This window comes from Haliotis rubra, unplaced genomic scaffold, assembly GCF_003918875.1.
Source record: "Haliotis rubra isolate DU_JTF1 unplaced genomic scaffold, ASM391887v1 Scf66, whole genome shotgun sequence".
In the NCBI taxonomy this organism is placed as follows: domain Eukaryota; kingdom Metazoa; phylum Mollusca; class Gastropoda; order Lepetellida; family Haliotidae; genus Haliotis; species Haliotis rubra.
The window spans coordinates 952084-970090 of NW_025767368.1; the positions used below are offsets into that span (position 1 = coordinate 952084).

The following is an 18007-nucleotide window of genomic DNA, read 5'->3' on the forward strand; positions in this document are numbered from 1 at the left end:
AACAACATAAAGGTTACAGCACTATTGTCAGCCTATATCCCAGCTGACTGAAGCATACCGGCAGTAGTGTTAACTGACTGTGATTTGTGATTTGCATATGTAGTCTATTTTGGCTAAGAAAATTGGAAATCCTATCATTTTATCAAATTTAGCAACATAATTGTGCCTATACTACATAACAACATACATACTGAAAAACACCATCCAGATATGTTTGATAATATTCCAATTTGAGTCCTTGGTTATTTCTACATTTACATCACAGATTTTAGAAAGTGTTTACTGAATATTTAAAATATAAGCATATCAGTATGGCATGTTTTTAATTGGTGAAGCTTAGCACATGTTGAGCCTGTTAAATCATATGATACAAAAGAAATATTTCTATATTAAATGTTTCTGGGTTGTTTTTGCTTGAATTTTGTTAACTATCTCGGACATGCTGACAGGCTAGAAAAAAATAAACAGTGCATCACATCTGGAGATATTCTTGGTTTGCTTGCATGAAACCAAAACATTGTAATTATTCCAAGTATCTTACTTCGTGGATCATAAGCCTCTGAAGGGAAGGTCTCTCTATCATACAGGAACGGGTGGTATCGAAGGACACCCTCCACAACATTTGTCCCATCTACGAGAGCCTTGAACTCAAAACTGCTGGAAGCTGTGTGTAGGAACATGGATTGCATGTCGTCATCGATATCTCGCAGATTCACCACCTTGGGCTGGGGCCCACCCCTTGTGTACAGGCTCACCTGCACCCAAAACACAATACTCATTCACCATGTTATTTACCACTGAAAATTTCACATTGTAATATAATTAATAACAATTATAAATAAATGAATAGCAAGTGATCCTGTAGAACTGAACTTTTCCAAAAACGAAAAATACACCCAAGGCCACTGCCCTAAAGGACATCTGACTGGCAGATAACAGAATGTGCTTGTCTTGTGTTCCCTTATTGTGCTGAACAATGCATTCACTATCACTATCTTCATTTATTTTGTATTAATGATTATCTTAGCAGTCTGTAAGTTTCTGTTGTCGACATACTTATTCATTATAAATGATAATGGAGATTAGCAAAGTGGAATGCCATTTTTTTCATCATGTTTATTACCCAAATAAATGCAAAATATATGGAAACAATTACATTAAATTGAATAAGTCCATATTATGCTGATAGGCAATTTAAAAATTCACTAGCACCATCTGACAGTGATGAACCGTCATGAAATTGTTTGCTTGTTATTTTATTCAGCACTCAGCATTTTTCAGCTAAATGGCAACGATCTGTAAATTATCATGTCCAGACCAGTGATCAACATCACGAGCGTTAATCAACCCAATTGGGATATGATGACATGTATCAATCAAGTCATGAGCCTGACCACCTGATCCCGTTAGTCGCCTCGTATGACAAGCATGGGCTGCTGAAGACCAATTCTAACCCGGATCTTCATGTGTAACAGTCACGATAGTTAAACTGATGACACAACATGTTCATCTAGTCATTACACCACCACCTCAATCCTACATACAAACTTTGTTATACACTAACAATACAATCCTGTGACAAGGACTGCACTGATTAAAATGAAAAGCTTTGCCTTGAACTAATGACTGAAAAATAGCATGATGTGCTAGAACATTAATGACTTCAGACCAGCACCAGACAAGTACACAACGTTTGTTGAGCTTATGAATGCGATGGTATTACTGTATGTACCTTGGATGATTTGATTTTTGGTTTGGTTTGTTGTTTAACGCAGCACTCAGCAATATTCCAGCCATATGGCGGCAGTATGTAAATAATCCAGTCTGAACCAAACAATCCAGTGATCAACAGCATGAGCATCAATGTACACATATGGGATACCATGACATGGGTCAACCAAGTCAGCGAGCCTGACCACCCGATCCTGTTAGCCGCCTCTTAGCCACATGCATGGGCTACTGAAGACCGATTCTAACCCGGATCTTAACAGGTCCCTTACCACTAGAACTTGTACCACAATCACACAGGCTAAATAACCAATATCCCGAGTCTCCCTACCTCGATATCTATGTTCTTGAATGGGTTGTTCTGCTTGCTTGTCAGGTTCTCGTCATTTACATTACCATCGGGTCCATGTAGATAATAGTGGTAGATGTGACTGTGGGTAGAGGGATAAACATGCTAGCTAAATACACAACAAACCAGCAGCCGTTTAACCATCTGTAAACATCATAACACACAATACTCTTCCATCACAGAGGTTAATAGTGTTAATCACTATGACACAATGTTTCAAATAATTTCTCTATGTGGCATTTCAGATGATGGTATGATGAAGAGCAACCAGTTATATGGATTGCCAACTTCTTCATTGCAATAGATGCAGCATTGCGGCGTAGATGCTGACACCGTTATTAAGCAAGTGATGTGTAGATGCTAACACCGTTATTAAGCAAGTGATGTGTAGATGCTGACACCATTATTAAGCAAGTGATGTGTAGATGCTGACACCGTTATTAAGCAAGTGATGTGTAGATGCTAACACCATTAAGCAAGTGATGTGTAGATGCTAACACGATAACAGTCTTGATGTGTAGATCCAAAAGAAAATGTCGCGTCTTTTGCAATAAAGAAGTTGTCAACCCATATAACTTGTTCCTTTTCAAATAATTCTAAAGTATACATAACCTACCTGGCACAACACAAACACTTTGCATGTATTGATTTTCAGAGATTACATACTGAATAACAGAATAATTGAGAATGATTCAGTGAAATCTATCTAATGTTCAAAACTATTATGCTATATGTTATGTTCGGAGTCTACATACGATAGCTGGCGTGTCCACTCCGTCATCTTGTGTTTGAGGTATGGAATGTGTGATGGGTTTATTAGTTGGATCACTACAGCTGTGAAACTCTCACGCTTGTTTTCCTCCAGGACTAGTCGCCGGATGATCTCATCCTCCACAGGGATGTGAGAGTTGTCACATTGCTACAAGAGAAGCAGATGTTCGAGCATGAGCCACCTCCCACATCTTCAGGGTACAACATGTACAATAACACATTGATAGACAGGTCATGCATTGTGAACACACGATCCCCCTAATAAACATGATTAAGCACTTTAATCTTGTTTAATGCAACAATCAGCAATTTTCCTCCTTTATTACGACAGTCTGTAAATAATTTAATCTGGACCAGACAATCCAGTGATTGACATAATAAACCTCAATCTAAACCACTGGGATATGATGACATTCATCAACCAAGTCAGCGAGTCTGACCACCTGATCCTGCTAGTCACCTATTATGACACACAGGTTGATGAAAACCTGTTCTTATCTGGAGATTCATGGGTCTCATTATAATGACTATTCAACAGCATGATATATCATGCAATTCTAAATACGAACTCTGGTATGACCACTAACCTTTCTGTTCCGGATAAATCCACTGTATATTGCTTCATTGTTTTTCTCCTTCTTTTCAAATTCCTCTTTTGATATTGTCAGCTCATGAACATCTCTAGAGTCTTTCGGTTTGCTGATCATCTGGAGACAAAAGCACAAATATGTCATGAGGCTGATCACTGGTGCAACCCAATATTACAAAGTGCAGAGATGTGACAGGTGCAAGTCAATTTTGACAAACACAGGCCAAGCAACTGGAATTTGTAGGATTTTCTTAGACCTGATGGCATAGCTTCAGACTACCTTCAATAGGTTAACCAAGCCAATACAAGGGGGAAATGAAGGCAAGTTTAATAACAATAAGACCTTGCCACCAAAACTGCCCAGAAATGGGGTTTCCTTTTCTGTTCATAATTTATGGCTTGGGGTGTGATGATGATTTTAAGGGGGTGAATGTGAAATATCATGTACCGTTATTAGTAATATTGGAAATTTTAATATAAATTGTATATTTATATACTTATTCTATCTCACGACTTGCACCTCTCTCTCTTGCTTCGACTTTTAGTGGAACGACTGTAAACTTTTTTCCATAGGCCTCCTTGTTCATTCGCCCGTGCACTCCATGCTGCTCTCCTTAATTAGCTTCCTAGTTCCTAATAAAGCTTGCAGCATGCTCCACTAATTGCCCACGTGACTACCTTGAATGATCATTCTCATCTCTGAGCCAACGTTGTAATCTGAGTAGTGGGGAGGCCGGGCGGGCATCCATCGCGTGAGATAGGATAAGTATATAAATATACAATTTATATTAAAATTTCCAAATTTTTAAACTTATCCTATCTCACGACTTGCACTTATCCCACGGTTGGACGGCGGGGCATAGATTACCTAATGGTGCTGGACGACATGTGGAAACGTGGCAACTTGGGCATGCTTTCTCTTTTCACTTGCTGTTCAACTGTGATGACTGACAAATGAAAACCCATCATTTTCACAGTCCAACAGTTCATGTTGCACGTTCATTTCATGTGTGTTGTGTTTGACCATCATGGTTCCACATGGTTGCGTTTCCCCAACCTTTTCGCTATTTACCGATGCATGCAGACATGAGAACTTCATATTTGGTATTCATATTTTGTATAAATGTCAGCAAAACACCATAAGATATTTCCTTTTTTCTTACATTGCGTTTCTTTTTATGTAGAGTATATATTCGGATAAATATGACGGCCCTGGTGTGCCAGTTACAACTGTATTCGTACATACATTTCTAGCAGGTCATTAGACCTGGATACTCAACCACTGATCACTTTTTCCTCCACAGTCAGTGCCTCAAACTTCTTGTCCATACTTAGGGATAGATTTTACATTTTCGTTATTTTTCAAAGGGTTTGAATTTGTTTAACGTCGGTCTGAAAAATCTAGCTGTATGGCGATCTGTTTACAATCGGTCCTGGACCAGACAATCCAGATATTGAAACCATGAGCACCGATCTTCATATGATGACAAGTATCAACCAAGTATAAAGCGAGTTTACCACCAGATCCCGTTAGTCTCCTCTTTCGACAAGCATGAGTTGTTGAAGATGGATTCTAACCTTGATTTTCACATGTAGCCTACTTTGGCCCCCTACATTTGGATAGGTTAACCATAAAAAGATTGAAAAGATTAGAACTTAAATACAAGTTTATAAAATTACTTGTATTTACGAATTCTAGTCTTTCATGACGCGTAACAACTCAACGCCATTTGATTATTATCGATCGATTGTTGTTTAACGCCGCATTCAGCGATAATACAGCTACATGACGGCGAGTCTGGACCAGACAATCCAGTGATCAACAGCATGAGCATCGATCTGCGCAATTGGGAACCGATGACATGTGTCAACCAAGCCAGCGAAACTTGACCACCCGATCCCGTTAGTCGCCCAGCACATGCACTCAGTGAGTGTTTGTGTGTGATCCACGGGAGATTGGGAAAGATAGAGACATGTATGAGTCAACCAAAGTGATCAGCAGCCTTACATCACCCAAATCCCAACAAAGGTTGTCGCACATCTTACGTAGTGCCCACATCTTACTAGTGCCACACTTCTTGAAGTGAAGTGGTATGTCGAGTATAATCTTAGAAGTGCTCACTTCCTTCCCGTACACACATATTGTCTTGAATGTTCCGTCAGTCTAGAAATATTTGATGCAGTTTATCTTGCACAACGTTGTATGTGCTACATCTTGAACAGAACGATCACATAATTGTAGTGTCACATGTTGTAGTGACACATCTTGAAGTGTCACATCTTGTAGTGTCACATGTTGTAGTGCTAACATCTTGTAGTGCACATGTTGTTAGCGCTACATCTTGAAGTGCTACATCATTGTATCTCACATATTGTAGTGTTGAAGTGTCACATGTTGAAGTGCCACATCTTGTAGTGTCACATCTTGTAGTGCTACATCTTGAAGTGTCACATATTGTAGTGTCACATGTTGTAGTGCTACATCTTGAAGTGTCACATCTTGTAGTGTCACATGTTGTAGTGCTACATCTTGAAGTGTCACATCTTGTAGTGTGTTGTAGTGCTACATGTTGAAGTGTCACATCTTGTAGTGTCACATGTTGAAGTGATAGGCTACGTACTTGAAGACATCTTGAGAGAGTGTGAATCTTGTAGTGTCAGAACATCTTGAAGCATTTGTAGTGTCATTTTGTAGTGCTACATCTTGAAGTGTCACATCTTGTAGTGTCACATGTTGTAGTGCTACATCTTGAAGTGTCATCTTGTAGTGCTACATCTTGAAGTGTCACATCTTGTAGTGTAGTGCTACATCTTGACACATCTTGTAGTGTCACATGTTGTAGTGCTACATCTTGAAGTGCTACATATTGTAGTGCTACATCTTGAAGTGCTACATCTTGTAGTGCTACATCTTGTAGTGCTACATCTTGTAGTGCTACATCTTGTAGTGCTACATCTTGTAGTGCTTGACATCTTGTAGTGCTACAGTGCTACGTCTTGTAGTGCTACATCTTGTAGTGCTTGACATCTTGTAGTTACGTAGTGCTACATCTTGTAGTGCTACATCTTGTAGTGCTACATCTTGTAGTGCTACATCTTGAAGTGCTACATATTGTAGTGTGCATTTTGTAGTTAAGCACTTTATAATGCAGTAGATGTAGTGGTATGCCTTGTAGGCCAACAGTTCGTTGTGCAGCATCTTGTAGTGCTACGTCTTGAAGTGCTACATCTTGTAGAGCTACGTCTTGAAGTGCTACATCTTGTAGTGCTACGTCTTGAAGTGCTACATCTTGTGCTACATGTTGCAGTGAAGTGCTAGATCTTTTTGTATTGTAGTGCTACATATTGTAGTGTGCATTTTGTAGTTAAGCAGTTGATGTAGTGCCTTGTAGGCCAACAGTTCGTTGTGCAGCATCTTGTAGTGCTACGTTTGCATGTAGGTCTTGTATGTATCCTGCTTTGATGAAGTAACGTGTTGTTATGATGCCGGCACTAGAGCCCGCAACTCCGGTATGTCCGCTATTACGTATCTTTGTGGTTTTACAACGCTGTTGCAGCAACGACGCGCTGCCTCCAATAACTGCTTTCTCAGACTGGGTTTGAACTTGGATATTTGGTAAAGTGGACATTGTAACCACTGTGCTACCCCCAATCTGTTGTAATGAGGTGTGTGCCTTTAAACAACCACTGCCCCTTGGCCTCCCTTGGGATAGACAACACGGAATCCTCTGGAATTCAATGTTTAGCATGTGTATTTGTAAAAGTAAAATCGAATTCTCTCCACTGGTACTCTGCAAAGGAATAATGCAACTTGCAATAACGCCAATTATTACGAAAGCAGGGTTCCAACAAAAGATAAGAATCAGTTGTCCTCACTTGATAGCTAAACACATGCATGTGGATTGTAATATACGATATGATCATTAGCCTATAGTTACTTCAGCTGCCGAACACAGCTGAGGGAGCCGAGTCCCCAAGGAGAACACCGGAGAGAGGTCAGCGTAGGTAAACCCAGTTCAACATGGCCTTGTTGCTTTCATCCTACAGACATTTCCCTGCATATCATGCAGGCACGGATCACCGACATACAAACCCGAAATCAAACAAAGAAATCAAATATCACGAACTGCTTGTATTCTTGTCGTGTGTTGAGCGTGTCCCTAGCCGCACTGATGGAAGCGATGGTGCAAATAGACTGGTCCCAGTCTGCATGGCTGCTTGTGTCAGACCACGAACGCCAACTTCAATCAAGGATAGGTATACCAACTTCAATTAATGGTTGATGTATCACCTTTGACAATGACCTGATATATGCAATGCAGCTTAAAACGGGAGTTCATAGACCAAATTTAATGATAATTTTATATATCAGCTTAAATCAATATAAACCAATTTCAATCGACAGTTGATATAACAGGTTCAGTCGTGAGTATATGTACCAGCTTCGATCGTCAGTTGATATACCAGCTTCGATCGTCAGTTGATATTCCAGCTTCTGTCTTCAGTTGAAATACCAACTACGAGAGTCTGTTGATATTCCAGCTTCGATCGTCAGTTCATATACCAGCTTCAAATCATATGTAGGTACGCCAGCTTTATTCGTGAGCTGATTAGGCAGTTTCTGTCATATGTCGATATAGCGGGTAAAAGAACTTTTGATAGGGAGTACCACTGTTACAAATACAAGCTTTTGATACAGGCTGGTGTTGGTGAAACGCCAAACCCCTTTAACTCAAACAACATAAAATCCAAATTGAAAAGGAGACCCAGGGAGATGGGAGATTACGAACCTAAAGAAAATCTAGCTCACATAGGGCTTTTACACTGCAGAAAGGGCTGGGTGGAATGGAATATATTGTCCATCTAAAACATGACTCTTCAAACGAATGGCACAGAAGAAACCTTCCTTTCCGTTTGCAGTTTGGAACTCTCTGTACTCTTGACATATAATAGTACCAACTCTGCCACTCTTCTAAAACAGACTCACAACACACCTCTTTCAACGCTGTTTCATAAATCCTTGTATTTTCTAGTACATTTGAACCGTGACTGTCAGCGCTTTGAACATTGCCCCTGTGTGCTGGAAGTCAGCGCTATACAAATGCTCTTATTATTATTAAACCCTACCTGATCCAGCATCATTTGTTAAGGCCTCAGAACTCAATGAGATGTTAGATAATCCGATATAGTATAAACATATGTAGAAGGGATGGTTGTAGTGTACTCATTGGGAGGAGACAACGGATGGTTGTAGTGTACTCATTGGGAGGAGACAACGGATGGTTGTAGTGTACTCATTGGGAGGAGACAACGGATGGTTGTAGTGTACTCATTGGGAGGAGACAACGGATGGTTGTAGTGTACTCATTGGGAGGAGACAACGGACGGTTGTAGTGTACTCACTTGGTTGTAGTGTATTCATTGAGGGGAGACAACGGATGGTTGTAGTGTACTCACTGGAAGGAGACAACGGATGGTTGTAGTGTACTCATTGGGGGGAGACAACGGATGGTTGTAGTGCCCTCATTGAGAGGAGACAACGGATGGTTGTAGTGTACTCATTGGGGGGAGACAACGGACGGTTGTAGTGTACTCATTGGGAGGAGACAACGGATGGTTGTAGTGTACTCATTTGGGGGATCCCCTCTACATCAATAGCCATGAGGTGGACGCTAGCTCCCCTCCTACATCAATGGCCATGAGATGGACGCTAGCTCCCCTCTACATCAATAGCCATGAGATGGACGCTAGCTCTTCTCCCACATTAATAGCCATGAGATCGACACTAGCTCCCCTCTACATCAGTAGACATGAGATGGACGCTAGCTCTTCTCCCACATTAATAGCCATGAGATCGACACTAGCTCCCCTCTACATCAGTAGACATGAGATGGACGCTAGATCCCATCTACACCAATAGCCATGAGATGGACGCTAGACCCCCTCTACATCAATAGCCATGAGATGGACGTTAGATCCCCTCTACATCAATAGCCATGAGATGGACGCCAGATCCCCTCTACATCAATAGCCATGAGATGGACGCCAGGTCCCCTCTACATCAATAGCCATGAGATGGAGGCTAGATCCCCTCTACATCAATAGCCATGAGATGGAGGCTAGCTCCCCTCCTACATCAATGGCCATAAGATGGACGCTAGCTCCCCTCCTACATCAATGGCCATGAGATGGACGCTAGCTCCCCTCCTACATCAATGGCCATAAGATGGACACTAGCTCCCCTCCTACATCAATGGCCATGAGATGGACACTAGCTCCCCTCCCTTGTCCCTGTCGGAAGGCTGTAGTTCCGCTTGATGAGTGAGACATGCTGCAGGAAACCTGATGGGAGGGGCGAGTGTGCGCCATCATACTCTAGTCTTCTGATTCTACATCCTGCTCGTCACACATCCTAGCGATATTCAAGCCCATTTAGACCAACAGTGACCGCAGTTACAACGCCAGCGGACATCGTCCCCACACAACCGGAACAGCGGCTCCCTCATCTGCTGACGGACAAGAAGACTGTGGATATTTAAGGATTTGGTGACAGAAAGTTTAAGCCCCCGAATAAGAGATAGTGGTGTTGTGATTTACTGAAGATGAAAATGTTGACGACGTATCTGTCGAGGATGGTGGTGATTCTGTGCTGTGGGTATGCATTAAGCCAAGACCAGCCCGATGGTGAGTATAATCCAGTGGAATTTATGTATACTACCCACCAAAAGTTTAGACTCACTTAAAGCACTCACTATATGCTATATATATAACGTAAGGAACCAACTGCAAACCTTATGCACATGAATTGCACGAGGATCATACATCAAATTTCTGAAATGCATCTTCAAATATCGTGCATGTGACCAGCTGCGTTTTGGTGTAAAGATGTGTTCAGAATTCGCCAGTTTTCACTGAGTTTCATCATTTCTTGAACTCATGACAATAATCATTTCAATGTTACGAATTTGTTTTACAATACATCAGTTCATGTGTAAACAGTACCTTTAAACTGTACCAGTATCACCTACTCAAATATACACTCAGGCAAAGGAAACTGTACATGCACATTTGATGGTGGCTACAACTGAAGTAGGCAAGAACTACTTGTTCGTTGTTGATGTACGTATTTGATGCGGATGATAGCTTAGTTTTAGAACTTTCATATGCCATGTTTCAGCGATCTTTAGCTCCTTCTTTGAGTGGCATTGCTAGAAGTTGGGGAGTCAGATAAGGACAAACGTTATGGATGAACAACTTCTTTATTCAGGTGATGTGACGTTTCGAAACATATCCTTGTATCGTTGTCAAGCAGGTATGTCAACAGTGACCGCTTGACAACGATACAAGAATCTGTATCGAAACGTCACATCACTGATTAAAGAAGTTGTTCATCCATAAAGTCTGTCCTTATCTGTTTTAGCTCAATAACGTTTTGTTAACGTTTGTAACTTTCTAGTTCGATCCAGTTTTTAAGTGTATAGTTTTCGTTTACTCGGCAGTTTAGCCTAATGTTCAAAACCTCCTACACTGTACAGCCAGACACATGGATATTCAGTTCAACGTTATGAACTGTACATTGTCGTTTAACTATAATGCCATTAAACCATGCTGTAATAGTACCTCGAGTTTCACAAACATCATTTTATAAGTTTTGTTGCTTGTTTGTTGTTTAACGCGCAACTCAGCAATATTCCAGCCATATGGCGGCACCATGTAAATAATCGAGTCTGGACCACACAATCCAGTGATCAAGATCATGAGCAATGATCTACGTAATCAGGATACGATGACATGTGTCAACCATATCAGTGAGCCCTGACCATATATAAGAATAGAATAAGGCGTCCTGGTATAGCAGCTGGAGTTTTCTTAGTTTAGTTTTACAGTCAGCAATATTCCAGCCATATGGCGGTATACCAGCTGGAACAACTGTTAGTATAATGTGAGTGAGTGGGTATAGTTTTACGCCGCTTTTAGCAATATTCCAGCAATATAACGGCGGGGGACACCAGAAATGGGCTTCACACATTGTACCCATGTGGGGAATCGAACCCGGGTCTTCGGCGTGACGAGCGAACGCTTTAACCACTAGGCTACCCCACCGCCCCCTGTCAGTGTAAAGGAATTCACATATGTGTAGTCGTATGAGGAGGGCCATCGTTCGCATTGCATCGCATAACAGTGTATCCTTATGGTGTAGAACGACCAATAGAAAGCCACCCTCAATCATGACAGAGGTGTGTTGCAAGTGTTAGTGCTGAAAGGACAGTTACAGCACAACGTCCGTCAACACCGACTTCAGTTTTCTCACAGTTATCTATAGATTCACTTTCTTGTAATTGTTTGTTCATACATCGAAATAGTGGCCGGTCCTATATATAGAAACCAGTTTTGAGATTTCCACAAAGTACGATTGTGCATGGGAGTAGAGGAAGAATTATGAACGCAAAGTGCACGAATCCTTACGATGTATACAATACTCCTATTATACTGTTGCCAACCGAGCCCTGACCGAAGCAACACTGACAATCCCTGCATTTCCTGAAGGAAGGAGAACAGGCGTGTGGTTAGTCAATTTGTGATGAACTTTGTCAACCGAGGATAATACATTTCTGGCAACTACGGTTAACAGAACCAGACTTAACCTGTGTCAATCAAGCATAGGTAAGGACAGAGCCTGAAGTAAGAAAACCCCAGAACGCCACAAAGGACGTGTGTTACAATGAGAGTCACTACAGACTATGCGTTACTATGAGAGAGTGTATTGATCTGTATTCCAGTTATATTACGACTTTATTAGAGAATTTATATCATGGGTTAACAAGTGTTTATTGGCAAACAGAGCTGCCAATATATCTTTTAACTTCTTTGAGAGGCATTTCAGAAGTTGTATAGATGAAGGAAAACCAATTTCTATGGATAGTCAACTTGATGTTGAATATCCATAGAACTTGATTTTCCTTCAATATATCCTTTGCCTATAATGCATGAACATGACTAGAGAGTTCAAAATATCTCGTCAAACACCAAAAATAGATGCAAAATGATCGTAAGCGTTTCATTCTTTATTCTAAGGTATTCTTAACAACCTTCAACAAGCTTCGTTTCCCTGACGTATATCACAATACGTATAGTCTTGTATTTCCAAGTCCTGAATGCCGTTGCCGGACCATGTATACTCAGGTTATCGTCAGTTGATCACCAAGTACACGTTAATTCTTTGGAGTCAAAGATCTTTTGTCCAAAGTTGTCCATATCTACAAAACAACGGGGTGCACTACTTTGGTAAGGATTACACGAGTGGAGTCATCGTTAAAGTTCGTTAGCTGATGAAATAATGAATGAAAGCATTTTAATTAATATAATTACAATTATCATTTTATGTAATAATGATCAGATGTGACATATGCAGTTATCAAAGTGAGAATGATTTTACTTATCAGTGTTTGGTCATGTCAAAACGAAAGAAAACCCCCACATTTAACGCTATTAAAATGAGTACAAACTGAGGTCAAGTCCTCATGCGCTATACACAGGAAAATCAGTAATAGGCAACTTTAGCCGTACATAGGCAAACTCCGGTTTGGCAGAATGAGCTGTAATTAATCAACTGAGTTGTAGGTGGAATAAACGGTTAGCAGGAATACTGGAATGTAGGCGGAATCAAGGGTAGATAGGCAAACTCAGATGTCAAGTCAAGTCAAGTTTATTGTATTCAAGGCCTCCGGCCCATATACAAGGAGTTACATACATATACATAACTACAGTACATAATACAATGGCAATTATAATGGTTATTGCTTAGATGTAAGCAGAGTTAACTATGTACAGACAACCTCAGTTATAGGGTGAATGAGCTGTATATAGGCAAACAGTGATATGGGTAGAATGAGCTGTACATAGGCAAACAGTGATATGGGTAGAATGAGCTGTACATAGGCAAACAGTGATTTGGGTAGAATGAGCTGTATATAGGCAAACAGTGATTTGGGTAGAATGAGCTGTATATAGGCAAACAGTGCTTTGGGTAGAATGAGCTGTATATAGGCAAACAGTGATTTGGGTAGAATGAGCTGTACATAGGCAAACAGTGATGTGGGTAGAATGAGAGCTGTATATAGGCAAACAGTGGTGTGGGTAGAATGAGCTGTATATAGGCAAACAGTGATTTGGGTAGAATGAGCTGTACATAGGCAAACAGTGATTTGGGTAGAATGAGCTGTATATAGGCAAACAGTGATGTGGGTAGAATGAGCTGTATATAGGCAAACAGTGGTGTGGGTAGAATAGGCTGTATATAGGCTGTATATAGGCAAACAGTGATTTGGGTAGAATGAGCTGTACATAGGCAAACAGTGATGTGGGTAGAATGAGCTGTACATAGGCAAACAGTGATGTGGGTAGAATGAGCTGTACATAGGCAAACAGTGATGTGGGTAGAATGAGCTGTACATAGGCAAACAGTGATTTGGGTAGAATGGGCTGTACATAGGCAAACAGTGATTTGGGTAGAATGAGCTGCTGTATATAGGCAAACAGTGATTTGGGTAGAATGAGCTGTACATAGGCAAACAGTGATTTGGGTAGAATGAGCTGTACATGTAGGCAAACAGTGATTTGGGTAGAATGAGCTGTATATAGGCAAACAGTGATTTGGGTAGAATGAGCTGTATTTAGGCAAACAGTGATGTGGGTGGAAATGAGCTGTACATAGGCAAACAGTGATTTGGGTAGAATGAGGCTGTACATAGGCAAACAGTGATGTGGGTAGAATGAGGCTGTACATAGGGCAAACAGTGATGTGGGTAGAATGAGCTGTACATAGGCAAACAGTGATGTGGGTAGAATATGGGCTGTACATAGGCAAACAGTGATTGGGTAGAATGGGTAGAATGAGCTGTATATAGGCAAACAGTGATATTGGGTAGAATGAGCTGTATATAGGCAAACAGTGGTGTGGGTAGAATGAGCTGTACATAGGCAAAGTAGAATGGGTAGAATGAGGCTGTACATAGGCAAACAGTGATTTGGGTAGAATGAATGAATGCTGTATATAGGCAAACAGTGATTTGGGTAGAATGAGCTGTACATAGGCAAACAGTGATGTGGGTAGAATGAGCTGTACATAGGCAAACAGTGATGTGGGTAGAATGAGCTGTACATAGGCAAACAGTGATGTGGGTAGAATGAGCTGTATATAGGCAAACAGTGATTTGGGTAGAATGAGCTGTACATAGGCAAACAGTGGTGTGGGTAGAATGAGCTGTACATAGGCAAACAGTGATGTGGGTAGAATGAGCTGTACATAGGCAAACAGTGATTTGGGTAGAATGAGCTGTATATAGGCAAACAGTGATGTGGGTAGAATGAGCTGTACATAGGCAAACAGTGATTTGGGTAGAATGAGCTGTACATAGGCAAACAGTGATTTGGGTAGAATGAGCTGTATATAGGCAAACAGTGATGTGGGTGAATGAGCTATATAATGAGTGCTGTACATAGGCAAACAGTGATGTGGGTAGAATGAGCTGTACATAGGCAAACAGTGATGTGGGTAGAATGAGCTGTACATAGGCAAACAGTGATGTGGGTAGAATAGGCTGTACATAGGCAAACAGTGATTTGGGTAGGAATGAGCTGTACATAGGCAAACAGTGATGTGGGTAGAATGAGCTGTATATAGGCAAACAGTGATGGGTAGAATGGGTAGAATGAGCTGTACATAGGCAAACAGTGATGTGGGTAGAATGAGCTGTACATAGGCAAACAGTGATTTGGGTAGAATGAGGCTGTACATAGGCAAACAGTGATGTGGGTAGAATGAGCTGTACATAGGCAAACAGTGATGTGGGTAGAATGAGCTGTACATAGGCAAACAGTGCTGTGGGTAGAATGAGCTGTACATAGGCAAACAGTGATGTGGGTAGAATGAGCTGTACATAGGCAAACAGTGATTTGGGTAGAATGAGCTGTACATAGGCAAACAGTGAGAATGTATATAGGCAAACAGTGATGTGGGTGAGGAATATGGCTGTAATAGGCAAACAGTGATTTGGGTAGAATGAGGCTGTACATAGGCAAACAGTGATTTGGGTAGAATGAGCTGTACATGGGCAAACAGTGATGTGGGTAGAATGAGCTGTACATAGGCAAACAGTGATGTGGGTAGAATGGTACATAGGCAGAAACAGTGATGTGGGTAGAATGAGGCTGTACATAGGCAAACAGTGATTTGGGTAGAATAGGCTGTACATAGGCAAACAGTGATGAATGGGTAGAATAGGCTGTATATAGGCAAACAGTGATTTGGGTAGAATGGAGCTGTACATAGGCAAACAGTGATGTGGGTAGAATAGAGCTGTATGTAGGCAAACAGTGATGTGGGTAGAATGAGGCTGTACATAGGCAAACAGTGATTTGGGTAGAATATGAGCTGTACATAGGCAAACAGTGGTGTGGGTAGAATGAGGCTGTATATAGGCAAACAGTGATTTGGGTAGAATGAGCTGTACATAGGCAAACAGTGATGTGGGTAGAATGAGGCTACATAGGCAAACAGTGATGTGGGTAGAATATGAGCTGTACATAGGCAAACAGTGATATGGGTAGAATGGGCTGTACATAGGCAAACAGTGATTTGGGTAGAATGAGCTGTACATAGGCAAACAGTGGTGTGGGTAGAATGAGGCTGTACATAGGCAAACAGTGATTTGGGTAGAATGAGGCTGTACATAGGCAAACAGTGATTTGGGTAGAATGAGCTGTGTATATAGGCAAACAGTGATGTGGGTAGAATGAGGCTGTACATAGGCAAACAGTGTGATGTGGGTAGAATGAGCTGTACATGGGCAAACAGTGATTTGGGTAGAATGAATGAGCTGTATATAGGCAAACAGTGATTTGGGTAGAATATAGGCTGTACATAGGCAAACAGTGATTTGGGTAGAATGGGCTGTACATAGGCAAACAGAGTGATGTGGGTAGAATATGAGGCTGTACATAGGCAAACAGTGATGGGTGGGCTGTAGAAAAACAGTGGTGCTGCTGAATACACATAGGCAAACAGTGATGTGGGTAGAATGAGCTGTACATAGGCAAACAGTGATTTGTGGGTAGAATGAGCTGTACATAGGCAAACAGTGATTTGGGTAGAATGAGCTGTACATAGGCAAACAGTGATTTGGGTAGAATGAGCTGTACATAGGCAAACAGTGATGTGTGTAGAATGAGCTGTATATAGATGAACCCAGGTGTAGGCAGAATATTAACGGTTACCATGGGCAAACTGTGGCTTTGGCAGAATGACTTGTAGACAGGCAAGTGTAGTAACCATTAACATGATTGATTTATGTGCACCCACAAGCATACATGTCCTTAAGCTAATAGATTGACTATAGTTGTGTTTGTATTACATTGCTGACGCTTTTAGTGGTGGTTTCACCTGATTACATTGAGACAATACGTGAGTACTTCTCATCTCAAAATTCCAGGGGAAGACATTAAATCAATATGTACGTTGGTAAAGCAGTCATGAATTATAGCAGATACATGTATGACACTGTGTTTTCAGTCCGAGTTCCCCCCACAGTGCATACACCCCTCTTTGCACGGACAGATTACTTCAACACAGGTTCAAGATTCATGGTGCCCTGTAATGCGACTGGAACTCCACACCCTAAGTAAGTATATATCCAACAGCTTCAGTTTCACATGAGAGAGAGAGAGAGAGAGAGAGAGAGAGAGAGAGAGAGAGAGAGAGAGAGAGAGAGAGAGTGAGAGAGAAAGGGAGAGAGGGGAGATGTATATTTAACAATCCTTGGCCGCGTGGTACAATTGTAAATTGGGACAAGGCGGTAGTAGATTGTTGAGGTGGAAGGCTAAGAACTTTGGCAGTGACGTTTTGTCAGGGAGCTCGATCGATCAAGACACATCTCGGCGTTATAATGAGTAAATATTACGTCCTTCCAAAGCGATGTCCTCTCACAACAATGCTTTGTGTGTTGACATAGGTACACTTGGCACAAAGATGGCGCTAACTTCACATCCGATTACATCAGTGTCAACCCAGTCAACGGCTCTCTGCTGGTGGAGGCCGCCACGATACGTGAGGAAGGGACGTACCGTTGCTTAGCAACCAACACGTGGGGCACTTCGGTGTCTCAGGAAGTAGAGATGTTACTCATCAGTAAGTAATAAAACACACTGTACGCATGGTGTAAGCAATCAGTAAGTCAATCACGCGTAATGCATATGATCAGTACGTCAATCACGCATAATGGATATGATCAGTACGTCAATCACGCATAATGCATATGATCAGTACGTCAATCACGCATAATGCATATGATCAGTACGTCAATCACGCATAATGCATATGATCAGTACGTCTATCACGCATAATGCATATGATCAGTACGTCAATCACGCATAATGCATATGATCAGTACGTCAATCACGCATAATGCATATGATCAGTACGTCAATCACACATAATGCATATGATCAGTACGTCTATCACGCATAATGCATATGATCAGTACGTCAATCACACATAATGCATATGATCAGTA

The 18007-nt window shown here is 41.3% G+C and overlaps 2 protein-coding genes across 2 annotated transcripts in view; one reads left to right on the forward strand and one right to left on the reverse strand.

Annotated features, from left to right (window-relative positions):
- LOC124257376 (structural maintenance of chromosomes flexible hinge domain-containing protein 1-like) overlaps nt 1-4766 on the reverse strand; it is a 67629-nt gene extending 62863 nt beyond the window's left edge. The window contains exons 1-5 of the mRNA XM_046691422.1: nt 4728-4766; nt 3436-3555; nt 2833-2996; nt 2060-2159; nt 542-755 (exon numbers count right to left, since the gene is read on the reverse strand). Coding sequence (XP_046547378.1) covers nt 542-755; nt 2060-2159; nt 2833-2996; nt 3436-3555; nt 4728-4766 — 637 coding nt within the window. The remainder of the gene's footprint in view (nt 1-541; nt 756-2059; nt 2160-2832; nt 2997-3435; nt 3556-4727) is intronic.
- Nucleotides 4767-9845: 5079 nt separating this feature from the next.
- LOC124257405 (neuroglian-like) overlaps nt 9846-18007 on the forward strand; it is a 28086-nt gene continuing 19924 nt past the window's right edge. The window contains exons 1-3 of the mRNA XM_046691453.1: nt 9846-10121; nt 17008-17116; nt 17447-17622. Of these exons, the coding sequence (XP_046547409.1) occupies nt 10040-10121; nt 17008-17116; nt 17447-17622 (367 nt within the window). The 5' untranslated portion in view covers nt 9846-10039. The remainder of the gene's footprint in view (nt 10122-17007; nt 17117-17446; nt 17623-18007) is intronic.